Here is a 27,450-nt window from a genome sequence, read left to right on the forward strand (position 1 = left end):
ACGGTTTTTAAGCAGTGCTGACAACTAAGTGGCTTGCGTTCTAACTCTAACCGATTTCAGTTTTACAATGCAGTTAACAAAATTTTTATTTTTACAAGGCGGTAAGAGCAAGAAGTAAGCACTGACGACTCATGCTCTACAGCGAGCTGAAGCCCCCTTGGGAGTATCCGCTTGGTTTCGATCACTTGTTCGGTTCTGCTTTTCATGCTTACGCTCTTTACAGCACTCACTTTGTTTAGTTTATGCGTAAGGATATTAACAAATTTTAATTTCGACTTTTTATTAAGACAAAAAAAGAGAAAACCAGAGGACGACTCTTTTTGTGATTACAAAAGATCAATGAAGTACTGGTTAGTCGCTCCTTGACTGACCCAAAAGGTAATCCCATTGGGAACAAGTTTTCATTTGCAACAATGAATATTCAAATTTGGATCCGTTATCTGACATCAAAAAGTAAATGCATCTTACAATCCATTCAGTTAATTCGTTACGATCGGCAAGCACGTTACGATCAACCCTAACCCTAACACTAACCCTAACCTTGCAGAATAAAATTTTACGAGAGTGCTTAGGCCTAATCACTGAAACGAGCGCTTAGGCGCTTAGCCATGTTTATTACAAGTAAAATACTTTGAAGGCACTTAACCGGTGTTCGTAATGTCACTGAAGCGTGCGCTAAAAGTAGCAAACGGTAAACGACCAAGATCGTGGAAATACATAAAGTTCATTTTAAAAAAGTCACACCTCGCTGGGTCGCACTACCTTCAATAGCTCTTTAATAGGAAGAGTGCAACATTGCTTGTGGGGGCGGGACTATGAATTAATTACAACACTCGCGGGAAGTTCAAAATTAGCCAACTCAATCCCCGTGGGAAATTTGTAAGGGCAAATTTGCATTTAATCTCTGAGGTTCGGGGGATGGTTGAAGGAAAGGCAAAAAAAATACTACTTCTACTGGTCGGAATTCCGCGAAAATTCGGCAGGACCATCTTAGAGTATCAAAGAAAAAAAGCCATATGAATACTCATTTCCTAACCCCTTATTTTTCGAAATTGTCCCTCTGAAATTGTCCAAGCTATACAAACAAAGTGCCGAAATAGTTACTTTTGAGGCCAAAAAAAAATAATACTTCTAACTTAACCACTAACTAAAACAGTCACATTTTTTTTATTAACTTCTTTACAACAAAAGCCATATGAATACTTGATTGTAAACTGAATAGTTATCCCGTAATAGAAGAATTTTCAAGCGGTTCTCTCGGCTTTCGGCCGACTTTCTTTATTGTTTTCTGTACAATTCCCCAATTAGCTTTCAAATTTGGCGCTGCAAAGCGGGGAAAGTCCCGGATGTGTCCCGGCATTGTGGGCGATGCTTGAAGTAATGGGTGTTTGACGTCATTTTCTGCTCCATCCAGCTCTGTCAAGATTTTTAATAGTAATGGTAATAGTAAATAGAAAAATTCCAGTTAAAATAAACAAGTGTCTTTATGAAATCGAGGCTGAAAACTTGGGTCACTTAGTGTTTAGTTAACATAGTTTTGAAATACAAAGAAAAAAATATTTGATTTTTTGATCATAATACCACTTAAAAAGACACTTTCACTGTGGAAATCCGTCTCTTATTAGCGGCGCTACAGCGTCTCAAGTTGGCCAAAATCCAATATATTGACTGTAAATTTAGCCGTGCTTGCCCCACAGCCAAGATGGCGTCAAAAACTGTGGAAGGGTCCGTTGTGGCCACAAGTCACAGCAAACAGTAAGATGGCCGACACTTCTTTACTCGAGGCTTCCACGTGCTAGTACCCAAGCCTCTGCTTACTCTTGGAGATCACGTGACCACTCTCAAATACCAAAAAATACCGCAGATGACAACTTAGTGTGAGCAAAGCCCACACAATAAAGAATAAACATGATCAAGATCTAGATATACGCTCTCGTTAGACCAAAGTTTATTTGAAGTTGACATCAGTGATTACAAAATTTTAACAATTTCAAATTTTACCGGTATAGTATTTCCATATGTCCACTGACTAAAGTACTAACCAACATTTCGAATTCTGTACGTTAAGTGATAGGTGTGAGAAAAAAAAATCGACTATAGCTTTTGAATTTCAGGTTTGGTTGGACTCACTTAAGTCCAGAAATACTAGTAAGTTGATGCACGCCCAATTTTAACATTCTACACGAAGTGTCCTTTTAAGTATAAAGGCGCCCGCAAACGAGAAAGCACTGTTGCAGAAACATTGTTTCCTGATCGTTTCCTCGGCGCGCGAACGAAGAATCATTTGCTGAGAAAGCAAAGTGTTTCTGAACAAATTCAAAAACATTTTTGCTTCTTGCTTCGGCAACAAATGTTTCCTGGGCCGACAAACGGGGAAACATTTGCTTCCACAACAATGTTTCCGCGTTTGGTATCTATTTCCAACAATAAAATAAGGGTAAAGGTTAGCGTTATTTTAAGCTTTGAGTAAATACAGCTGTTTATCCTTACTTGCAATTGAGAAACAGCATTCTGGGTGCACTTTGTGACGTCACTTGTCTGTTTTGGGGAGAAGAGAAAGGGGACACTTCGTGACGCTTACTGAAATCTGCCTGCATCTAATTGCTTGCTTTTCTGGACGTATCTGTTGGGACTTCTTGTTTCTCTTACAAATAATCGATTCTCTTCTTCAAAGTTTTTAATTCTCCTTTTGGATAAGCTATAAAACAATCTCGAGATTTGCCATCGCATTTACGAGAAACAGCAAATCAAGTAGTGCAGACAGGTTTCTGTCAAAAAAGTGTAAAGAATTTGTCCCTCTCTTTTAAGAACGTGTTTGACATTTGTAGCTAACAAGCACGGAATGGGCAAGACTCCAAAACGAAAACATCAGCCCGCCGTTTGCTGTTTGCCGAAAACGCGATGATCAATCTGTCCACCAAGTTACTTCTAGGAAAGACTTGAAAGAGGCTGAAGGGAACATTCACACACTTTTGTTTCTAATTGATCTAACAATGTCACTAACTGACTTCACATATCTCAGATGCCATAGTGCACGTTTTTCCATTTGTGACTGTTCTGTTGGCCCTTGTAATGAACAAGGTCATTATGGACCTTTCGAAAGGCCGACAACGACGAAGGCTACGAGATGGTTGTCAGAAAATATTTTGTCACCTTATTGCAATAATTTCGATATTACTCCAACTCATTCGGCATAGGTTTTGTGTATCAACAATCCAGGGATAAAATTGGTATTGACCGTTGTGGATGTTAGGTGAGAGAATTGAAATTCAATCTTCAGGTGCTCACGTTCTCCACATCACCCTAAACTTGGTCAATTCACGTCGTTGTCAGGGCGACGACGGCTGGTGAACGTGCCAAGCTGCAAAATGCACGTGCGGAGCGTGCAAAGCCATTGTTTTCGTTCATTAAATCTACTGCCGTCTCATGGCGTTATCGTAGCGGTCGTCGTCGTCCTCTCGTAAGTTCTCTATAAGATCTACGACGGCGACGTGGACGAAAACGTCACCGCAAAATATAACTTTGCACTATCGTAAGTAAGTCCACCTCGTTGACCTCGTACAATGTCAGCGAAGTATCCTAAGAAATAAATTGGTACGAGCGGTTTCAGAGGAGAAATAGAGAATGAAAACATGATTCTCTGTTGCATGCTCAAGTTGTCGTCAGAACCTCAAATTTGGCGTGATGTAGCAGCTCTCGTAACGTTCAATGTGACTGGCTCGTTACTCTAGCAAAAAAGAAAAGACTAAACAATTGACACAATGATTTAGAGTTAAAAAACAATAGAAGCTGCTCTTAATACCAAATAATAGCAGGTTACGAGAGCTGCTACACTAGGGAGCTTTAGCAAAAACGAAGGGGACGACAGCGAGAACGTCATCTCAAACATAACTTGTCTTTATTGTAATCACTTCATGACTATTCCAAGTTTTCTTAATGTGAGAAAGGTATGGCAGTTATTTAGGGGAGAAAATGAAAATTTATCTTTAAGTGCTGACGTCCTTCATAAAACCTCAAATGTGGTCATTTCACGTTGTTGTTTTCTGACGACGGCAAAGAAATGGACAAAAATGAAAAACGCACGTGCAGAGCGTGCAAAGATATTGTTTTTTAAACTAAATATTCAAATTTGTGACGTTCTCGTTGACGTCGCCGTTGTTAAAGCTCCCTCATACTGCAAATTTGGCAACTTACGTCGTTGTTATGTATCTTCTCACGTGGACCACGATCATTATTCTCTTTCAACCAATGATATAATTGTTTTGTGCCTTTGTAGTTGCCGTCGCCGGCGTCGTTTCTTAACTAAACTCCCCATCAAAACGCTTTATAACTTAAACACGTCCCTTGTCCCCAATTCTTTGATTTTACACGATAAATACAATACTAACTTTAAAATATCCTTCGTTATGACCAAAATGAAAGACTCTAACGCTGTGAGTGAATTAAGGTGTATTTAGAGAAACAGGGGATGCCTTTTCAGTGCAAATACTGTAATCAACAAGGGCCCTGTGAATTTTAATCTTAAATGATTTTAAAAACAGAAACTCATTTTAAAAGCGCAAACATCACAGCAGCTAAACATGGTATTTTTCATGGTAAAAGCAGCTATATAGTTTTCTGCTTTCTATTTATGATTTGCCAAAAATCTTCGTCTTTTGATTAATTATTCATCGAGTGCGTAATTTGGTTTGGTGCTTTTGGAGAATATCACGCGCCATTTTGAATCAATCAACAGTAAGAAACTTGATTGGCTTGCATCGCTCTGTTGTGATTGGTCTATAGATGCTTGTTTACCGACGACACTTAACTAATTGACCGCCCAATCAGCAAATTAAGCTATATTTTACGAAAGTTAATAACATTAGATGTCACTATAAATTACTTGAAAAAAACCCTCTCTTTAAATTAATATTGTACATGAAAAATACATGAACTAACAAAGCGTTTTGCCACTGGCGACGCTTTAACGCCATGCTGTTGGCTTTGGAAACTGTCCAGCCAATCAAGAAAAAGCCAAAAATTATATAATCATTATTAATTGACTGAACAATAAAAAAACCAACATTATGTGACACGTGATATTCAATATTCTTTTTTGGCATATTCTCCTTGTTCCATGCAGTATTGGTAATGTTAACGGTAGAACCTTTGTTTTCTCTCAGGTCTCTGCCCGTAAAAATGGCGTCATGGGTTCTAATAATTTACAAAACATTCTTGTCCCCGAAGGGAGTATCGGGTGGACGAAGTTGACGTCATCTTTCGATCAACATCGTCTGCATTTTTCTCACATTTGACATATTTATTCAGCTGTCGGCTGATGAAAAAATAAAATCTATGGTGCCATGTTACTTAAGTGCACTGAATTGAGACATATTGATTTTTTGTATGGTGGATTTTTTCTATGGTGCCATGTTACTTAAGTGCACTGAATTGAGACATATTGATTTTTTGTATAATTACATAGGTGATTATTGAAAATCCTCTGCGCTGCTCGGTTGCACTTGATCGGGAAGATTATAACGCGATAATCACGTAAGCAGTTTTTTCAAAATGGCGGCAAGCCCTTTTTGTCGAGATGACAGACGAAGAAACTAATTGTTTCAAAGGAAATGCATATTTTTCAAATATTCACCTATGTAATTATACTAAAACAATTCTTCACCTCGCCTTCGGCGAATAATTGTTAAATAGCCATCTTTGTCGATCACCAAATTTGGTCGAGGTCACCAACGATTTGGGAACACATAATATCAAATCACATTTTTGGTTTCAAAAAATTAACAACTAGAATAATTTAATCCCGTTGACGATTGTGCTCCGAGTATCCAAAACAGCGATTTAAACACAGCGTTGGGAAGTGTTTTGGGAAGAGGAATTCACTTGTCTATTTTTACAAAGTGTAATACAGTTGGATGGATCCCTGACTAACGAAGACGGAACGGATCCGAACCAAAGAATTCTCTAGAAGTATTGCTATTGTACCACTCTTTCATCTGAGTTAAAATAAGTTACGATGTTTGCTTCAAAAGTAAACACGTACACAGAAACATTAGAGAATGTCTCCTTGCATACTCTGACTTTCTCGTACCTCAATAACCTCAAGGGTCAATGGGAATGTACTCTAACAGTTGGAAAATGTGAACTGCAAAGCCTTTGACATTCGTGAATTACTTATTACGCTAGTTTTAGCCTTCCATAGAACTGATTAAAGTATGTTAACGCATAGAGAAGATATCTGTTTACAAACGTCGTTTTTGTTTGATATTCAAACGTGCCAACCAAAGGAACTAAAAACCCTTTGTTTCGACAGCGAATGAGGCGCTGGTTGCCACATTAATAACAATAGGCGACGTCAACCATATCTTCGCTATATTCTGTTATTCCTGGTCTACAGATCGTTTTCACATGACGTAACAGCAGCCATATCTTAGTACTTTAAAACAAAGAACTGGTGGAAGGATGAAGGTGTAGCGCCGCGTTGGCGCGATGGACCCCTGTCTCTGGACAATTCGTTAGAGGCAGAGCTCTGTTATCGTTCTGTTTCCTTTTCCACACTTCTCTTCACCAAGGTATATAAAAAGGTTTGGTGACATACTGTTGGTGGTAGCCAGCCTATGGACTAGTGTCCCGTCCAGGGGGGAGAGGCAATACTGTCAGTCGCTACACCATTTAAAAGCCGTGATAAACTCCAGCCAATGGCATGTGACTTCCAGTGGCTCGTGTGCGACTTTACTTTTGTCATGCTGGAGTGTATAAACAATCCTCGTGAAACTGAATCCCATTTTCATGAAGATATCAACTTTTGTTTTAGTAAACCAATATGGCCGCTGGTCACGTGATTGAAAACGATCAACTGGTAGTATTTTAATCACCTGGCGTTCCACGATCGCCAAATCTTACTAATTTTGCCAACATTTCTGTTGTCTTTAGCGACAATTTCAGTTTCAACAACTTGGGAAACGTTTGGACACGACCACAATTCTACTTTAACTAATTTCGATGGCGATCAAAGAAACTTTTACAGTGTTACAAACGGGACACGACTCTTCTCTTGAGATGGAATCTCTTTAAAAGTTGGATTATGACGTGCGTGAACATTCTAAAACCCGTTTATCATTCTTACAGCGCGTTTCATATTATCTTCTCGTCTTAACAGATCTTCAATTTTCTTGGCTTGCTCATAGTTTCTAGAGATGCAAACAAACCTTACAGCCTGGCCGCGAGCTCGCATTTGCGTGAGCGCTTGAGCCGAGCTCGGGGGATTCATTTGGACCACCATTTGACAACTCGGGATATCAAGATTCTCTTTGGACGCAGTAGTAGATACGACAATTTGAACTAAGCCATCGCGAATTTGTTGGACAATTTCCCCATGCTTGAAAACCGCTAGTTCTGAAAATCAACAAAGAGAATACAGGTTCATGTAAGACTACTTCGGTGCGACGTATTGAATCAACCAATCTAAGGTTGTGTGAACGAAGCCCATCGATCGGATCTGAAGGGTGTTGATTCAGGATACTCGGAAAAAAATCATACTCGGAAAAAAATCCGAGTATCCCCGAACAGGAGTCGAACCTATGATGTTCCGATGACTTGTTCGGGTGCTCCACCAGGCTATAGGAGACTGGAGAGAGCAAGACCACTGGTCTTGTTTCGGGTGAGAATTGTCTAGCTATACTGCTAGGGATGAAGGTGTCATTCGTAAAATTCTTGCAATTGGTCTTGATAGTAGCAGAAAAGTAAAGAACTTTAAGAAAACGACGAAACATTTGAGTTCATGGCATGTTTCGACAGAAACTTCTGCCATCCTCACTTAGTCAGAATACAAAGCGATGGAAGCTAAATTTATAATAAATAGAAATTGCTAATGTGAAAAATAGTAACAACGGAATGAAGTATAGCGTAAAAATGAACATTTTCAAATATCCGCAGAATTCTGAACATTGTGACGCCTCGTGTTCAGCAGATTGTATTCGTGTTTTAGATCACGCCTCCACCAGTTTTCAACTTAAGATAAAATTAAAAGAGGCTATTCATGATAAGAGAGACCAACCCTCTTTGAATCAACAATTACACCATGTCAATCTTAAACTATCTTTTTAATTCCCACATTTTCACGCTATGCTTCATCCCAATGTCACTATTTTTGACATTAGCATTTTCTATTTATTATAAATTCAGCTTTCATCTCTTTGCATTCTGAGGCTAACTGAGGATGGCAGAAGTTTCCGTCGAAATATGTTTCAAAGGTTTCGTCGTTTTCTTAAAATTCTTGCAATTGTTGTGAAAGAAATTAAAAAGTGAGCGAAGGGATCGGTTATTTTTTATTGTGACTAGGGGAATACTAAAAATATTCGAAACAAATAAAAGGTCAGGGGCGGGGCATATTACCTTCGAATTGACTATTTCAGTTCGGATCTTTTACCACTGAGCTGTAAGAGACTCGTGGAATCTGGGCCGAGGTGACAGTTGTCCGTCCCTCCGTACTAAAAATGTCAACTGATCGGATCTGTTCGTTTAAACAAGGAAGTTTTCAATGGGAGCGTCCGATCTTTCAATTAGACTGCACTTCTAAACGGGTCAATTTGATCACGACTGATCAGACGTTTTCTATTATTACAATTACCGTGCCGGTGTCTTACCCTCATTATCTAAGCTAACTCGTTGACCTTCCAGCCAAGCGGTCCTTATGCCATGCGCTTGCAGTTCCGGGGAGTTCGATAAGTAATTTGACAGGTGGTAAGCTGTTCGTCGCCGAGTAACCAAAACGAGAACGCATGCGCTGCTGACACTATTCGCTCCAAACCAGCTGTCCGGTGATAAGCGCTCGACAAGTTGATCCGCCGCAGACGCTATACCAGAAAGGTCGGGTCTCCAGGAGAAACCTTTGGAAGCATTAAAAAGAAGAATGTTAGACGAGTTTCGTGACAAGCCACTAGTGCTGTCAAGCCCGGGTAGAGTCTGGAGCTCTCATAACATTGCTGGAGATCACAATCTTATAACTGTAATGCCGCACTTACGAAGATGAGAGAAACTGCGGTCCAGTGGTTAGAGCACTTGCCTTGCGATCGAAGATCCGGGGTTCAAGACCGCTCGGTCTGACAACTCGTTGAATCCCTGATTCAACTTCTCGGTGGGACTTGTGAGAAGCCAACTGGTTTGCCTCCGGCCAGTTGGGATTCTTAGCAGTTGTTGCTGTTGTGTGTCATTGACCCTAAAAAGCTCCAAGGTCAATTAAGTATGTTTCTGTATTCTGTCTCTGTGTTTACGGTTGGCCTTTGCCAGAATCATCGAGGTCCCTTGTAAAAACCATTAAAACCGCGTTCATGAAAAAGTTGCTTGCCAAACACCAAATTTAGGTTATGTTGAGTAGTTAAATATATATGAACTAAAATTGGTACAACTTATGGAGGTTTTTACCTGAAATGAGGTATTGCTCTAAATACGAGCAGAGTTTCTCAGAAGGCAGGCCCATATTCTTTGCCCATTCAAACCCGTGAGGGCATCCTTCCTCTGCAAGCTCTGTCATATGTTCCAATGCTACTTGCTCTCCGCATTCCTGCAGCGCGCAAAGAGCTTCACAAATAAACTGGAAATGCAGCAGGGCGCTCAACGCATTGGACTCGGGTCTTGAGAGAACGATGTTATCGATCACACGAAGAACAGGATGGATGTCATCGATGCTAAAGAGACCCCCTGACGAGGGCTGGAAGATGTCCTTATAGTCCTTCATCTCACTTAAACGAACAGTCATGTTGAAGGCCCTGGTGACGTATTCCACTAGGATGTCCTTTAAGTCCTCTTCCGATTGTGTGTATGAAGCTGGGATACACTCAGGAAGAGCCTTGGTTGTTTTTCCGTCCAGCTCCTGCGTGCAGCTTGACACATTCAAGAGCTTTGCATCGCCTAAATTTCCCAGGAGGCGCTGTAACCTTTTTGTGGTCTTATCCAGGGATAGCTCACCAGCTGGAGACGCTGTCAGGCCCAGGACTTTCGGTCGATGACCAAGTAGATCATCCTCTCGAAGGTAGAAGTCCCTTACGATAACGTTGTAAGGATGGTCTTTGTTACAATGATGGGCTTCGTCAAGAACGATGAGCGAAACGTCATCAAAACGAAGCGTCCCGTTATTAAGGTGGTTTCGATAGCAGTCAGCTGTTATGATAAGTACATCTTGTTCATAGATACGAGCATTGCCTTCCAGCTTCCTCATTTCACCGCACACTGCACCGATGCGAATGGGCCGCGTACCGTTGAACGAGTTGGAAGTCCCTTCGTCTGCGACTTGAATATGCGATAATTCTCTTCTCAGATAGTCACTCTGCTGAAGAACAAGCAAGACACGATCGACAAGGAACACCACTTGGCGCGACGGATTAAGCTTAAGCATGTGAGCAATGACTAAAGCAGCAACCAAGGTTTTCCCCGTTCCCGTTGGCAAGAAGAACACCGCGTTTGTTATCATTGCTTTTCTGTGCAATTCCAGCTGGTAAACATACGGTTCGGTTCTCGTGGTGCAGTCCAAGTTAAGCTCCTGTGTGGACGACACCAGGGGCAGATGCTGTTTGGGAGGTGCCTTTTGCGACTTTGCGACAGTTTGCTCGTGTCTGCCACTGTTGAAATGCTCGTTGGCCTGGGATTCCGAGTTCAGATGCACCTTGCAATATTCGCAAAACTTCTTGTAAGGAACTGCGTTGTACTTTGCTACCTTGTTTTGATGCTTTGTGCTTCGAAGGTGTTCTTCAAATTGACCATCTGTTGGAAACGGAAGTTTGCATAACTTGCAAAAAAACGGCGAAATTCGTTCGCTGAAATTCGGACAGTGAACGCCGTTCGATCTCATCCACGGCTTCGTATTATCCAATACTCGAGGTTCCTGTCGTTGTTTGCTTTCATAGGAGTGGAATGAGTGCCTTCTTGGTCGTTCACAGATGTCATCACTGTGGTTTCTTCTTCGGAAAAATGCCTCATGTTTTCGTTCTGCGCCAATCACCCCAGGACGCCTGGGACACTGTTGACGAAACGAATCACGAAGGGTCCAGAGCGGCGGGTTGCCTCCATTAATTTTAACATGCCCTTTCTTGTAAAGATAAAACAGATAGTGGTTGACTTGATTTTCTGTCTCAAAGCCCGTTGAGGCGGCAATGTCTGTTGCTGCCATCGGTCCATTGTTTCTTAACAATTCGAAAATCTTCTCCTCTTCTTGGACGCGCGATGAATCACCTAATGAATCCCAACAGGAATTCCAATCATTCACACGAGCATATTCGAGTTTTCTCTCCTTCGCTACCTCGAGATGCTGTTTAACAGTCTCAGAACTTTCTATTACGAATTCCTCTCGGAAACACATTTTTTCTGCCTTTCTAAAATCAGGGAAAGACCTGTTCTTATTACGGAAAGGACGAAGCGACTGATGCTGATCAACTGTGACACTGAAGAGTCCGGGTTGAGGGGTAACCTCGGGTGAATGTGATTGTCGGTAACACAGCAAAACATTTTTCCGCTCTTCAGAAGGACAGATTCCCTTCTGTAGGCCGTCTGAGGGGTCTCCAAGAAGTGCTATTTCCATCGGCAAAAAGAGGTGGCCATTTGACTCCTCTCTTGATGTTCCCAAGGGCCCCGGTTTCTGAAAGTGAAGACGGAAGTTACAACAGAATACGTATAGTAGGAAGTTATTTTTACAACCAGTCTCTTGAGACTGCAAACGAACACTGTTCCAACATGGCGGACATGACGTAACATGGAAATGGTCGTCTCTTTGTAGAGTAAAATACAGAAAACCGTTTCAATTACAATATATGACCATTGAAAAGTAAAGTAAAGCAGTGACTCTGGCAAGACCATGACCAGATGATTAGAATATATTTGTTTTACATATTACTTACCACTGGTTTGCCGCAGAGAGAAGTCAAGGACCTCTCGACCTTTTAATAATATAATAATAATAATAATAATAATAATAATAATAATAATAATAATATAATAATAATAATAATAATAATAATAATAATAATAATAATAATAATAATACGTGACCTGCTAATCGCCCTTTCTCGCAGTCGGAGACTGAATTGCTAAGGGAACGGCTCAACGAGATCGGACCGAAGGAGCTGTGCTGCCGGCTAGGCGCTCGGCTCCTGAACACGACCCATGGATGACCTCGGAGCACAGCAGCACAGCCTGATGGAATAGGCTGTGAGTCGATTTTGCTGAGGGAGGAAAACCAGAGTACCCGAAGAAAAACCCTCGGAGTCAGGTTGAGATCGACTGAAACTCGAGCCACATACGATCCCGGGGCCGAGAGTTGAACCCGGGTCGCAGAGGTGGAAGGCACTGTTGATAACCACTAAGCCATCCTGACTCCCCAAATCACTTAATTCGTACTTTCAATTTTGTTCAGATGAGAGATTAAGATCACACTCTAGTAATAAACTGTAAATTAATAGACTTAGAACGGAACTTTTTAAGGGAACATTTTTATACAGAATCCTTATTTATGGAACAATTTGCCCGATGAATTGAGGACTGCGAACTCTAGTGTTTCTTCTTTTAAGAGATTATGCACTACTTTTTATAGACATAAGGTCTTCGGCCCTGAGCACCCCTATACGACCTGGGCTAAAATCAGCAGTTAGTAAGGCTAGGTTGTTAGTTAGGTAGTTAGGAGATAGCTAACAAATTGTTAGTTAAATAATTAAGCTTTTATATACTCATACATTTTCTTTTCATCCCACTTCCTTGTTATGTACTTGATTTCTATTAATGTGATTATTATTATTATTATTTTTATTTTTTATTTTTTTATTTCATTTTTTATTTTTTTAGTATTTTTTTTTGTAATATTGTATATAACTTTTTTCATGTAATTGAAGTGAAAATGGAATAAATTAATAAATTAAATTAAATTAGTAGAAAACAAATTCATTTTACTCAGCGGCAGACTGCTAGCAGCCCCTTCTGAGTCAGTCGAACCGCCCGCTTTAGTCATGCAAGTGAGCCGAGGGGAGAATGGGGGTAGATCTCGCTCTATCGCCATTCTCCTCTGGGCTTGCTTAGGTGGGTTCGGACTGCTTGTAGTCTAACTCAGTGGCTGATAGGATTAGTAAAAGGGGAACTTGAACAATGATGTTCAACTCTTGAAACGTGGTAGAAAATTGATTGATAGGTTATTTTGTCTTGATATAAATTGATTCTCACTCTCTCTAATAAGGGAATCTCTGCTGACGTCATTGTACAATACAATGCAATACATACTTGACTGACCACTCCCCATAGGGGCTTTTCAGGGCCAATGAAACACAATCACTAAAAAAAAAGAACATTCAACAATAATTGTTAAGAATCCCAACTGGCCGGAGGCAGGCTGGTTTTCTATTTACAAGTGCAGCTGAGAACTAAGTGAACCAGGGACTACCAGGATCAAATTCAGCCAGTGGTCAGAACGTGTCTTGAACCCGGGATTTCCGGATCTCAAGGCAAGGGCCCTGCGAACTGGGTCGCACTGCCTCCTACTGTATTCTATTATAATTTTCTACCGTTTCAAAAATTTGACGAGACTTTTTGTTTGCAGGGAACCGTGCAATATTTTCGCTCCGTTCATACGGATTAAAGTGTGTTCTTCTTGGCTTAGCAGTTGAGTTAACCCCGCATCCTTGTAACCACGCCTTTGCCATGCAAAAATTTAGACGGTAAAGGTGTTCGCAGCGCGACGATTAAATTTTCGACCGTACCGGTTAAAATTCGTCCCCGACTTTGGCGTTCAAATTTTCGAACGGCGAGGCGTGTAGATTTAGTACGTTTAGCGAGGAGCTCCTAAATACACGAAATTTCAACCGGTAGAAAACTCGCCCGGTACCGTGTGCCAGTATTAGAAGTAAAAAACTAAATATATATTATTCGGTACCCTATTCTTCTATTCTTGGCTGATTGATTAGAAAACGATAACCTAGTAATGTAAACAAAGATTCCCCTATAAGTACACCAATATTGATTCAACTCGCCTTGAGACTTCATTAAAGTGATTAGTATAATGACCGCATAAGGAACAGAACCAAAGTTCGTTTAATTGTATTTTGACCCCAAATACAAGGAATCAAAGTCAACTTTAGTAAATGTCGCACTGAGAGTCAGCAACGTTTGTATTGCATCATAAAGACAGAACATTCAAATAGCAGCACTCACGTACTTTGATCAGACGGTTCACGCAGCCGCATGAGTATTGGACTTTGGGACCTTTTCACTGGGTTCGAACCCCGGTTGGACCAACGATTACTGAGGAGTAATTGAGGTCTTTGCAACTATATCTCCAAATGACAAAACGTTCTAGCTTTTAAGGAAAGGGACGACATCGTGGGTTTTAAAGGTCTCATCATAGGTTCGAGGTGTCAGATCTTTAAAACGTTCTTACTTCATCAGTATTTTAGTACGCTATGAAAATGAAACTAACGTCGGCATTTTAGTGCTCCTTGAATGCAGTTTTGAATCCAAAAAGGTATTATTTTAATTGGATGTTTTTTTTTCCATGTTAGGTTCGCAAAACAAAAACAGGTTGTCCTGTTCTAGAGGTTTAAACTACAAGGAATGGTTTTAAATTATTTTCTGAAATTTTCATGATAAGCAATCGATTTTGAGATAAATTCTCAGCTAAAAGGTGTCAGCGTTTTTCAATTTTTGACATGTTTTGATTTTATACCATACTTTATTTAATTATTAATATTATTCCCGGTCAAAAACACTATTTTCAACTTCGATGGAAGAGTAACAAATGCAAAAGTACATATATCAAAAATTGGAATAACACTTAAAATCTTGAAATAACAGAGGAGAAAGGTCTGCCCGTTTAATAACCAAATGTTGTATTTTCAAGTCTCCCCGAAGTAGAACAAGACTGATACCATAGGGTCCATCTCACAACCCTTCAGTGTCTATCAAATCTGGAACGTTTCAGATACACCATGCAGGGACTTTAAGATCCACGATGGAGACTGATGAAAGAGTAACGTTGCAGTCAAAACCTCAAACTTGGTGATTTCACGTTGTCGTTTAATATGCAGAGTACTTAACAATTATTCGCCTCAGGCTCAGTGATTATCGGTGAATATTCACCGAGACGAAGTTTGACTGCCCGTTTTTAGCGAAAACACTTAGAAAATTTATAACCCGTACGATTAATTTAATCTTACCCTTGGTTAGCAGCATAGGTTGCTCAGTTATACTTATTGCTGGTAACTGGTGAGCCGTGTTGGTGACTTGTTTTGACACGACGACATTTTTGCAAAACCTCGTACTAAACTGACGACGGAATCACGTTTTTCCCGCCAAAATGACGCTGGTTTGCGCGCGCTCGCTGTTGTTCGGTGAGAAAATCTCGTACTCGTAGTCGTTCTCCTCCTTGAATCTAACGCTCTCTGATATCTCGAAGAGGGCCAGGGTGTTTAAGGCCCAGAAAGCGAAAAACAATCCCAATTCGACTGTTTGTCTTCCGCTAGACATTTAGTTACTGTGATACAGAACAGAGCAGGCCACGTATTACTGGGGAACGTTAAAGAAGCACTGTACTGTCAGAAAAAGGGAAAGGAACAAGCCCCAGTATTAGGCAGAAGCTGCTGGCGTACAAAAATGTATGCATATGTGCACACACTTTATTAAAACTAGAAAAAATCATATTGCAGTGAATGACCTACCACTGGACTTTGAATCCTCTCATATAATCGACCACATCGGCCTTGACTTCCAGGAGCAGACTCGCTATACGAGCGAATTCGAGTTGGTTCCGAATGATGACATCGGGGTCTTCCGTGTCCAACAGTCTTCTCAAGCGTCGCTTTGTTCGCCTCCATTTCATGGAAACCATTGAAAGTTGCCGGACTTTCTTCTTTGACGCAGCCATTAACAACAGCAACCGGTTTGAAATCATTTCCGTGATTATTGAAGAGCATAGCGAAGTGGTCACCATTAGTGGGTGGACTCACGTCGTTCCAAGACGATTCAGGCATCTTTGACTGGATAAACGTTGCTGTCGGGAAAGAAGCAGAAAACAATCCATTTGAGGGGGTGGAACTCTAATGAGACTCAAATTATATATTCATGCAGTGTAGCAGCTGATCTCAAGATTGAGTAATAAACGACAACTACATTCACATACAGAGCAGATTTCCATTGCGAGTCGAAAGCAATTTCACGATTGTCTCCTTCACATTTCTACGTGGGTTAGCTAAAAGACTCAGAACCACATTCATCTCTATCCATGAGGGTTGAAACCACAACTCGCTTGCATACCCCCCCCCCCCCCCCGTATTAGCTTTGTGTGACGGTTTGTCTGGATCTGATGTGGTTGATGACCCCTCCCATACTTGGGCGAAACTTTCTCGATCACAGCCGTTTCATTTTCCATCAGCTTTTCCGAAAATTTAGAAATAATGACGAAAGGAATGTTAAGAAAGAAAAACAAATGAAACTGACTAGATTTATATTTTCACGACGTTTTGAAGTCATCGTAACTCCATTATCAAGTGATAAATAAATACAAGTGCTAGAGTTTAAATAGATGGAAAGCATAATTTGCATACTAGGTGTTGTAAAGAATGTTACAAAGTCTTACGAAAATGTAAGACTAAACATGACTGTTTAATTTATGAAATGTTATACATTAGGGAATTGTCACCCTCTCTTAATGTCCAAAGTGACTCAATCAAGGCAAAGTTATTTGTATAACATTTTTTACAACACCTAGTATGCAAATTATGCTTTCCATCTATTTAAACTCTAGCACTTGTATTTATTTATCACTTGATAATGGAGTTACGATGACTTCGAAACGTCGTGAAATATAAATCTAGTCGGTTTCATTTGTTTTTCTTTCTTAGTTGTAAGTTTTTCTAAGCAACTGCTTAGAAAGGAATGTTGAGATATAAATAAGCTTGTAATCGAATTACTGAAGGAAAAAGCAAAGCAGGTCATTTTCTCCTTTTAACATTGTGCGTTAATAATTAAATCAGCAATTTCTGGAACCGCGTTTTCTGAGAAACATTTGCATAACAAGGGCAATTCATATCACTTGATAGGGCCAGTGGCTTAATGCAAACGTTTCAGTTCGATGGATGGAATCCACGGAAAGGAAAAAAAAGTGTGTTAGCGATTGCTGAGAAAGCCGCGTTTGCAATTGATACACGAGTTATCCGTTTCAACTATTCCTTTCGTGCCGTTAACGATTCATTCTTCCGCTTTGTAGCCGAACTTTTAATCACTGCCCCTAGCCCTGTGGCTATGCCTTTATCTCTGACTCAGTGTTGCTGCAACCCTGACAGCTGTATTAAGTAATACATAGATATTTTGTGGTACGTGCCAGTTACTAAGCCGTAACGCCGGACTGTTCGTCTATTAAACTCCTTCGGTATGGTTTTCGCCATCACTGCACGATCCACCTGACACAGGGTACTCGGTTGAATTCGCAACCTAAATTATTGTTGTTTATCTGATTGTTTAATTCTCAACTACCATCTTTTCTGAACTATTCTGCAGACTCCCACTTACAAAACTTTGGAAAGACCAGTTTTTAGACATTTCTAATTTCAGTTTCAATTTGACTAAAACTGATCCAAAACCTAAACTGCTAAAAGTATTTCTTATATTCATTATTCAGTCTGCTTTTCAGCTTACGCTTACGTCTTAATAGATACTTACGCGATCTTTCCGACGAGACTTCATTGAATAAACCTCGGGCAACAGCGAACGGAGTACAGCAAACAGCCATTTATGCTGAATCGTGTTTGTCGGGAAGCGACATGATCTATTTATGCAAAACGCGAACACTTTCCAAGAAAACTTGTTTCCCAGAAATTTTTTTTTTCAGCAAAGGTTTTCAAAGCGAGAATTAAATCGGGATACTAAAGTAATGACATCGGCACATTTTTGAATCCTTAAATAAGTCATCTGAGAAAAGATTACTTTAGTCGGTAGGTATCTCAAGCAAACTTTACGAAAATATTCCCAGAATCTTCAGTGAAAACGAAAGCCACACCTTTTGATTACGTCCCCACTGTCCCCACCCCTTAGTTGAAAACCGGAAGTTAACCGAGTCGAGGGGTCGGAAAAAATCGCTGTTCTTGTTTTTCTGGATAAGCGCACAATGAAGTCCAGACTAAATGATCAAATATTTTGGGCGAACATCCTGTTTTCCTATGCACAAAGTTTGATGGATAAAGAAGGCACAAGCTATTCGACCTTTATTAAACTTGAAAAACTATCATTTAATGCAATGTTAAGGAAGGTGCACGAGAGATGAAAAACGTTGTTCCAACTCGATGCTGCCGGGACAAATGGTCATCTTCCACAACCTTCTAGGTCATAATGACTCAAGATAATAGGAAATGAAGTATTACTTTGTATTGCACTTAGTTCTGCATCATCATCTCGAAACATTCGTCTGTTGAATTTCCGTAATATACATAGCCGTTAAAATCATGCAATGGGAATTTCATATATGTTACGCACGGCTCCCCTGTCCCCCTCCCCACCAGTGAGTCATCACCGGCTATGGACGCGCCACCAACATTAATGAGATCACCTGCATCATCCACGCCGCCTCTCACCACACGAAAAATTGGACTGATGAAGGATGAGACCAAAATGGCTCAAGTTTTCGGAATTAATTTACATATGGAGCCATCTTGTAGCCTTTTTTCTGCAACGCCCCTGGCCTTCCCCCCTGTTTACTGCTCATCCGAAAAATGTCACTCGCACTGCATGTGTAACAAACCTCTTCCGCATTCTTGCCACTCAAATTCCATTACCCCCAAATGTACTTAATCTCCGAGATCAGTGTAGTTTTAACTCTTCTTTTAACTCTTTTAACTCTTCTCTAGTCGGCTCCATGGCTGCAATAATCAATCGGAGTACTTGTAAGGACGTATACTGGATGTATACTGAGTACGCAGAGGTCCCGAATGATTGACTGAATTCAAGGACTTGTATGAAAAATGCCTGTTCATCCACTTCAATCGGTCTACTATGAAAATATCCTTCCACTGAAAAGAAAATTTGCATCTACTTGTACAAAGCGTAATTCGTTACGTAATTTACTCGCATTTATGATCATCCTGTACCTATAGAAGCCAAGCTCTTTCGGTGCAAGGGTTTCATCGTATGACGCAACTGTCTGTATGCTAATTTAGAAACGGAACATCCGCGGAACATGTCACCAGCTATATCATCAAAGGAAAAAAAACAACCGTGCACTTCAGCATAGCAACCAAATGAATTTGCATGCTGTCACATCGTGTTAAATGTTCATTCACTTTTACTTGCTATCCAAGATTTTTAAAGAGCGGACTACAAGTTCGGCAGTAAGAAAATGACACTGAGAAGTCTTACGCCCCGTTTCGAGTCCATTCGAGCAGTCTGGGCGTTAACATACTCTTCCGCTATGTAGGATGTTAGCCATTATGTTTTGACGTAAATTTCATGTATGGTATTTCCCATACAATTTTCTTTCAAAATAGACCAGAAAGTCCCAGAATTGTGTGCTACCATTTGTCTGCCGCGTTGTTTCAGCTTATCAAATATCACCGACCAACAACTTTATATATAGACCAACCTTAAATAATTCTCGCTCATAGTCAGATGTGATAATGAAGAAAAAGTGAGAACTCTTTAGCTATATTTTCATCAAGGAGTCTAGGCTATTTAAAGTTTTTAAAGATAGCAGCCTATTTAATTTTGTGATGGACCAGTCACATAGTAATGTTCCGAATTACACTGATCCACTGTCAGTGTGTTCAACAACGTGTTCTCCAAATCACTGCCTATTTATTTATTTATTTACTTTAAGGACTACCTCTTGCCACTAATTGGAAGCGTTTTTTCCTTGTGTTGCCATTTTCATGTTTACCAAACCAGTCGCTGTATATAAGTGAATACACTTTGAAGTGAACGACAGCTCATTAGTAATATTGTCGGTCTTCCTCTTGAGCTTTAGCATTGTCCTTTTTGGTCTCATGCACATCGACCGAATTTGGGTATTCTGTCGAGTTACGAATTTGAGGCTCACCGAGGTAAACCTATCAAGTGAGGCGACTCTCCATTACGCGAAAGCGAATTATAAACACAGCTTTCGAGTACGCTGGAGATTCGTATTCTACTGAGCGTTTCCATGGCCTTTGCTCACACACAATAACAAGAGATCGGAACAGATGACGTCAGTGGATGATCTGATCCTCGTGCGAGAGCTGGGTTCAAAGATCAATAGACAAATTTTAACTCAAACTTTGCAAACGCAGTTAAAACCTAAAACCGAAATCGTGTGTATAAAAACTCGAGCCTCAGTACTTCTCCATTAGGCAAATGTCGCCTAAATGTGCTCAAAAATTCAGACGACTTGAATGGACAGTGTTATTGAGAACTTCAACTTAAAGACAATATAATCGAAAGTGTAGCTATTTTAAGTTTAAATGGTATGAGATTCTTTGCAAATACTGAGTTATAATCATAACGAAGTACATATGATGCCTGAAGATTCGAATGAATGTAATATCCTTTTGTACTACACAGCTGCATCTTCATATATGTGCATTGATTTGTCCTTTCAGTTCTTGGTGTCTCTACCCTTTGAGTTGTTGTGTTTGAAATTGTTAAATGTGGCCCTTTAAGTGAAGACTACTGAGTTAAGAATGAAAGCGTAATGATCACGTATTTCGGCAGTGTGGGGTCTGTACCACCTTTGAAGCCAGAGCAAATAAAGGTTTGATTTCTGAGCAGTACCTTTCTCGGTTGGTGCTGTCTAGTATGTTGCACAAGGTGGTTTATAACTACTGAATGTGTGAGTGAAATCCTCAAGAAAGTGTTACCATTGAAATAAAGCTAATAAATGAACAGTACTTTCCTATCGTACTGCCTAATTCACTGCTAAACTGAAGATGGGACAGTTGGTCATCTGAATTCCAAGATGAGATCCCAGACAATGGTCATTTAAATAAAATTTGCAGGTAAATACTTTTATGTGATGATGTTCTTCATTCAACAGGAAATGTGGCTTAATTTTAAGAACGAAGATATTGGACGAAAATTGACTGACTTACTTAAAACATTTCCTTGCAACTTCTCAATAATGAGTTGCTAATTTGCTGCAACTGATCAACATTCCAGCATTACTATAAAGAGTATGTTTCTGTGTTGGTTCTGAGTATTTAAAAGAATGGATCTGATTGTCCGTAATTGTTCTTTTGAAGTTTGACTATCATTCATTTAAAATCCAATGCATTAGAAACATTTTATGGCGTGTTAATTTGTTTATCTGCCAGTGAGGATACACTATGTTCTTTCATAAGAACCCCTTCTTTCATGCATAAGTTAAGAACGTTCAGGCGTAGATTAACCAAAACTTTTTAGAACTAAAAATAAACCTGAGAGTCAGTTAAGAACATCTATGTTTTGCTCCTTTGTTTTGGTGAGTAGTATAAATAAAAGTACTGAAAAGAATGATGTAAAACTCGGTCACTGCATGATGCACTGCAGAACAGTGAAGAACAACTCAATTTGTCTCAGTCTAACTTAGTATACCACTGTCACACAAATTTAAGAACATTTCAAAATGTTTCAGGCTCAAATTGCCAAAAGAATAAAAATAAAAACGTCCGGAGTCAGCCCAAAAATTGCAAGTTCTTATATATAAAAGAATGTGTCATTTATATAAAATACCATGCAATAGAAACATCTTCTTGGAGTGTGTTTGTCGTAATATGTCAGGGATGTGCTGACTTTGGATTCTATGAACGAAATTCTCGTCTCCTCACGTGAGCACGTGAGATCGTCCACGGGTCTTATTCTGCAATAATAATGTTGAAAGCATGCACCTCTAATACTAACCATTTGATCAATCAATCAATCAATCACCAACTATGTTTACGTTTTAGTATCAAATGAACTTTACTCTCGGACGGCTAAAATCATCACGGGTTACCTTGTGACAGTTGTGATCTTCAAATGATGTTGCTTTGGCACTAAACAGCTGAACTTAGCAGTTCCTGTCTAGTTACAGATCTTATCCACATTATTGTAGCTACTCAAGTCAACTAAAGTAAAATTTACCGAGGGAACAATACTTTGAACGGGTATTGCTGCAATAATATTATTATGATCCCATTCCAAATTAAAGCTTTATGTTTCGTGATTGGAAGTCTCCTTAAACTTTGACAGCTAACTAAAAGAAGTTCAGTAAATTAAGCAAGAGTTTGCCTTGATGTTAAATTCTAAAATCCGGATAGGAAGCAGTGAAAGAAGTTGAACTTTCCGGACATTCAGAAAATTACAAAAGATCAAACCTTTTCAAAAATTTAAGCTACCTTTTTATTTAGAGGAACTTTTTATCTAGAAGAACGCCTTATATAGAAGAAATTCCAAACTAATATTGGTACAGTCATCATTTTAAAGTTGTTCTTGTTTCCTGCAGGACAGCTTTAACCGCCCGATTGAAAAAGTGTGTTTACATTGTATCAGTGAAATGATAAACATTCGAATGAAAAGTATTCTCAGGAAGTCCACTCCGTTGATTATAATAGTGATTCAATCTTCCGACCTTGCCAATCGTCCTCAAATATTCCTCTGCAACTGATCATTACCGTTTGGCACTGTATGCTCCTCACGGTGAATAACACAGTTGGCACAATATTTGTTCATATTTACCTTTAATTAAAGCGTCAATTGCTTCTTTCAACATGTATAAACATTTTGTCTTTCCACCCCGCTAGTACAATATTAGTTAACTTCTGCGGTAGAGGAATTCCAGCTACTTCGAAAAGAGAAACTCACAAGCAAAGCGAATTCTATAAATACTTTTGCGCTAAAGTAACAAATAGTTAAAATCCTCCCTCACCTCTTAGCGTCGACATTTTCCGCATTCACACAAACACTGCTAACTGGAAAATTCTTTCTCAGTGGACACAACTGCATTACAAGGGTCTTCCAAATTTTGTCGCGATTAAAAAAGCCCAATGTTTATTCCTGGACTTAACGACAGTCGAGAAAGACTAGCAATGACCCGTCACACTGACAATTGCTTTAAACTCCAGTCGTAGATTTTCCATGTACTGGGATAGTAATGAGATTAGTAAGGTGTTCAACTGTAATAAGCTACGCAACTGATGAAACACTGATCTGCCAGACATTTATATTTTTCCTTGTCCACGCTGCTGAGAAATGACTTTGCACGCTTCAAAGTTGTGACTGACTTATAACTTCCCGAAATTCACTTACGTCGAGTAAAAATAAAAACAGTGACTGCAATCAAAACAATGACATCACTGTAAGAGAACTGAGCTCTATCGAAAGTCAGGGTCATGGACATACCGCATGATGGACGGATCAAGTTCAGCCAAGATGCAACTTAAGTAAGTTTAAATCATTAATTCATCAATTCCAAGGTTCATCAGCATGTATTTCAAAAAGTCACAAATCAAGGTCCAGCGAAATTGGCAAAGATCTTCGAAAAGGAGTTTGAGGAGGATTTAAAGCAATGACTTCTAATTTCAATGGCAGTCACTTACTCACTTTTAAAAGATAGATAGCTCCAACACGAATTATCTGGAATTTCAACTGTATGTATGCCTAAACCGGCAGGAGAACACTACAACTATTGTCGAGAGATGGAGAGCCAGACCGGCATCCGTAGCTAAAACGAGTGAGCAACTGAAGTACTATGATCGCTGGCTGCAGGAGCTATCCCCACCTATTTTAGGGTGGATCATTGATAAAAGTTACAAGACCAGAGCAGGTTCATCTTGCGGCTTTAAACTGCAGTGCCTCTCACAGATGAAAAGTACAGTTAAATGATAATTTTGGATAGCCTAGACTGGCATTCAATGCCTGATAAATAATTTTTTGTCTATTATTCTTGCCATGCACACCTGTTATGTAATAGGGAAAATGAAGAGATAATTTTAATGTTTCTCCAATTTAATGTTGGAAAGCAAACTATCTTTGCAGCAGGTTGATTCCAAAATAGATCTTTCTACTTCTCAACTCTGAGAAGTAATCTTTCCTTTACATTTTGAGAATTTTCATTTCTTAAGTATAATTATAACATTCAGTTTACGGTCATGCAAAATATCCTACTATCTGCAAACTTGAAGAAAAGACACAAACCTCAATCCTGTAAAGTCCATCTGCCGGTTGCAAGGATTCAGGCAAAATTTACATGTAACTGCATGTAAAAAAATAAATTTGAAGGTCGTATGGCAGTTCTTGGAGTCTAAAGCTTGGTCTTTCATGTGCAGGAAGCAGCATCCTACAAGGTCTTGTTGTTTTGAGCTGAGTGTTTAAACTGTTCCTGTTTGCTTGACGCCGATAAAATATCACATCTTGCTCGACACAAAGTCGAATTTCTCGTCAGCCGCAAAGGAAACAAATCAGCAATAACATTTGACATTAATGGTCATATATGCCACCAGAAATTGAGTTCTGAAACTCCTGCAATGCAAAATTTGAAATTTCTTCCCATCCAACTGATTTGGATAGCTAGATAAATTGAAAAAGCGAAAAAAAGAAAAGAGATTTTTGCTTGTCCAGGGCCAAGCGAGTACTGTACCGAACATTTAGACGTTAACAACGATTATGAACTTGAAGTTAGGCAAAGATAGAATGAAATGAAATTAACGAAACATCGTTTGTTGTACGGCCACGTTTCTTTTCTTATAATCTGAGATTCGATTAAAAGCTTGATTCAAGATAAGCAAGGGATGACACCCGTTTTAGCAACACACTAACTCGATTCAAATGAATTTGCGGTGTTCATGCCTATAGGATGTTGTTAGAATACAGGGGAAATACTAAAGAGATTTTCAATTTTAGATGATTTAGAAGGTACCAGAAGCCGGAACTAAGATTCACCCGGAGTAGGTCAAGCTCGAATGGTACTTAAAGATACGCTTTATAATATTTAGCTGCAACATTTTAAAATATTTAACGTAAGGAATTTACTCATAAGCATTTTCACCTGCGTTGGTGTTTACGTTCTAAAAAGCTAGATCGATCGGGCAAAACTAGGCTTTCGGCTTCGTTTCTTTGCTTAGCGAAAGGCCGGTCAACCATAGAAAGGAATGATATTGCAGCGTCAAAACGTCGATTTGAACTAGAATTGATTTCAGTGAACTATATTTGCTCTAGTGTTTGACAGTAAAGATTGCTGATCAGTCACTTAAAATTAGCACAACTAAACGACTTATACTGGCTCGGTGTGGTGAAACAGTCGAAACTATTAAGTAATCGTCTATTGTCGCCGTCTTTTGCAAAGCGGCTGGAAACTCGTCTTAGAGTCAGTTAAGCAAGGCGATTAAGACATCCCTGCTAATTTTAATTTTACAATGTTTGGCGTTTCAGTATGATAGCAAATGAATACCAAACGAGATGGAAGAAAAGTTGGAGGATATATGGTTTGGTGAGAGATGGCTGAATAACTTGCACCGAAAACCGAATAAGAGTGATCTCTATATTTCTAAGCGCGACTTTACTTAAGTAAATGGGGTCTGTATTCCATTTTATCTTCCACGGTTTAAATTTAGTTTGTCAGCCAGCCAGTCATTTATCTTTGTACCAAAACTAGTTATTTCAGCTTTACAAGTCCGCATCTTTGACATTCGTGTTTCATCGGTCGAATAGAATTAATTTTGTAGAACTCGGACATCGCAAAGTAGCAACAAGGCACAATTTCACTTAGTTTCATACGTTTGACATTCTCTTTAGGAGGGAATTCAAACGCCAATCGGGAAAAAAATACAGTTTGCATTCAACGCGACCAGACGATGGCAGAACGCGATCGGCGGGAATATCCAGACATCAGTTCGAATGCCGCTTTCACTGACCACTGAGTACTCCGGCAACTTCAGATGAATTAGCGCTTTAACAACGCAAGTCGCGTCAAAAAACTGTTTAGAACTCAGCATAAACATTCGCTTCGGCACATTGTAAGTAACCGGACGTAAAAAACAATATCAAACTGGACTTTAGACTGTAATTAGACACACGAACGTGCGATGATGTTCGTAAACGCGAACGGCTTTTTGGTCTAGAAAGCCCGCGAGAAAAACACCCCCGCCACTTAATAAACATAACAATTAGTAAAAGAGTTTTGAAACTGTAGAGGAATACTTACATTATCATTGCAGTGAATAAAATGTAGAACTGCCGCGCATTGTTTAAATTATCTGTCCCCTCTGAATTTGGTATGTTGGCTATAAGTGACCGTCGATGCCAGCATATTCAGATGAATTCAGGCTGGAACAACGATTCATCATGGAGAAAACCTGAGCCGTTTAGTTCCTTCGTTACATTGTATCCCATCACATTCCCTTTCGTCGTTAGACGCAGTCAATTAGTGGCTTACTCGAAGAATTTGTTTAATTTGCAAAACATCAGATTCAAGATGACACAAAACACGGAAGTAAAACCGCATCGGAACTTCAGGAACTTCGTTGTGCGCAAGGCAGGCGGAGGAACCGGTTGGACATTGATTCCGAAATAGAGTCGCTTCTTATAATGAACGGGTTGAGCAATGAATAAACCTTTTCTTACTGACCTTTGTGTGAGCGTCCTAAAACACTGGCCTTGTTTTCATCAGAGCTGAGTTCGCAGCAGTGCCCATTGTACGAACTAAGTGATTTCTTCAAAAGCGCGGAGCTGCCGTTGTTGTTAACGTTGAAGGTCGACGAACGATGTGTGAGGTTCTTCAACAAGAATGACTTGGAAGAATCAACATCACAAGACGGTCGGGCACAAGACATCCCTCCACGTGCTTGCGGTATGTTCTACCGCTTCTGCTTTTTCCCCTTTGCCATTGTTATCAACCTGTATTCAAACAATTCCATTCAGACCAATTTCTCCGCTATGTAACCTATCCCTAGATTTCTGCGGCCTTTCTATGCAAGCCCTTGAGCGCGCATGACGTGCTGTACATTGAAAGAGTGATTTTTCCGCCTTGAATCGCAAGAAAATTATAAATCATCTCCAACTATGGAAGATGTCTTGGAAATTCAAACATTATCTCTTAACGCTTTAAAGATTTCGTTTACAACAAAACGCAAATCTGAGTGCTTGATCGCGACAATAACAGATTTGAGTCCCAAGATGAATTTTCGTGATAGGAATAAAAAACAAAACAAAACAATTTTCCTACGCTACTTCCAATGGTAAGGCTATTTCGCGAGGATCTTGCCCGACTGGTAAATAATTGTAGCCTTTAGAATCGTTAGCTAGTTTTACTCTTTCTCGTATACGTAAACACAGGAGTCGATAGGGATCAATCAGGTGAAACTGAAGTCAGTAAGTATAAACAGTTCAGAAAAATCTTCATTTTGCTCATTCAGCACATAATCGTTCGCCTAAAAAAAGGATTTATCTGTCGATCGTCTAAGTTGGAAAGAAAAAACTTGCCCAAAAGGCACCCTTGACGAAGCAACAACGGTC

At 39.7% G+C, this 27,450-nt stretch overlaps 1 protein-coding gene across 7 annotated transcripts; it reads right to left on the reverse strand.

The window, feature by feature from the left end:
- Positions 1–1,920: 1,920 nt before the first annotated feature.
- LOC138056447 (uncharacterized) lies at positions 1,921–27,450 on the reverse strand. 7 transcript variants are annotated; one of them, XM_068902236.1, is made up of 5 exons: positions 26,564–27,450; positions 15,684–16,015; positions 9,421–11,626; positions 8,643–8,885; positions 1,921–7,392 (listed from the first exon to the last, which is right to left on the reverse strand). In XM_068902236.1, the coding sequence occupies exons 1-5, from the start codon at positions 26,766–26,768 to the stop codon at positions 7,100–7,102; spliced, it is 3,279 nt and encodes a 1,092-aa protein (XP_068758337.1). In that variant the 5' UTR covers positions 26,769–27,450; the 3' UTR covers positions 1,921–7,099. The 7 variants fall into 7 exon arrangements, with proteins under 7 accessions (XP_068758337.1, XP_068758341.1, XP_068758343.1 ...); XM_068902240.1 differs by lacking the exon at positions 26,564–27,450 and adding an exon at positions 26,141–26,452; XM_068902242.1 differs by lacking the exon at positions 26,564–27,450 and adding an exon at positions 24,136–25,375.

This window comes from Montipora capricornis, chromosome 7, assembly GCF_036669925.1.
Source record: "Montipora capricornis isolate CH-2021 chromosome 7, ASM3666992v2, whole genome shotgun sequence".
In the NCBI taxonomy this organism is placed as follows: Eukaryota; Metazoa; Cnidaria; class Anthozoa; order Scleractinia; family Acroporidae; genus Montipora; species Montipora capricornis.

Coding starts and splice junctions, on each gene's coding strand:
- LOC138056447 (XM_068902236.1), bottom strand. CDS start 26,768: ATGTCTTGTGCCCGACCGTCTTGTGATGTTGATTCTTCCAAGTCATTC. Junction 8,886..9,420: donor AGAGCAATACCTCATTTCAG/GTAAAAACCTCC, acceptor ATGCTTCCAAAG/GTTTCTCCTGGAGACCCGAC. Junction 7,393..8,642: donor AGTTAGCTTAGATAATGAGG/GTAAGACACCGG, acceptor GTTGATTTTCAG/AACTAGCGGTTTTCAAGCAT.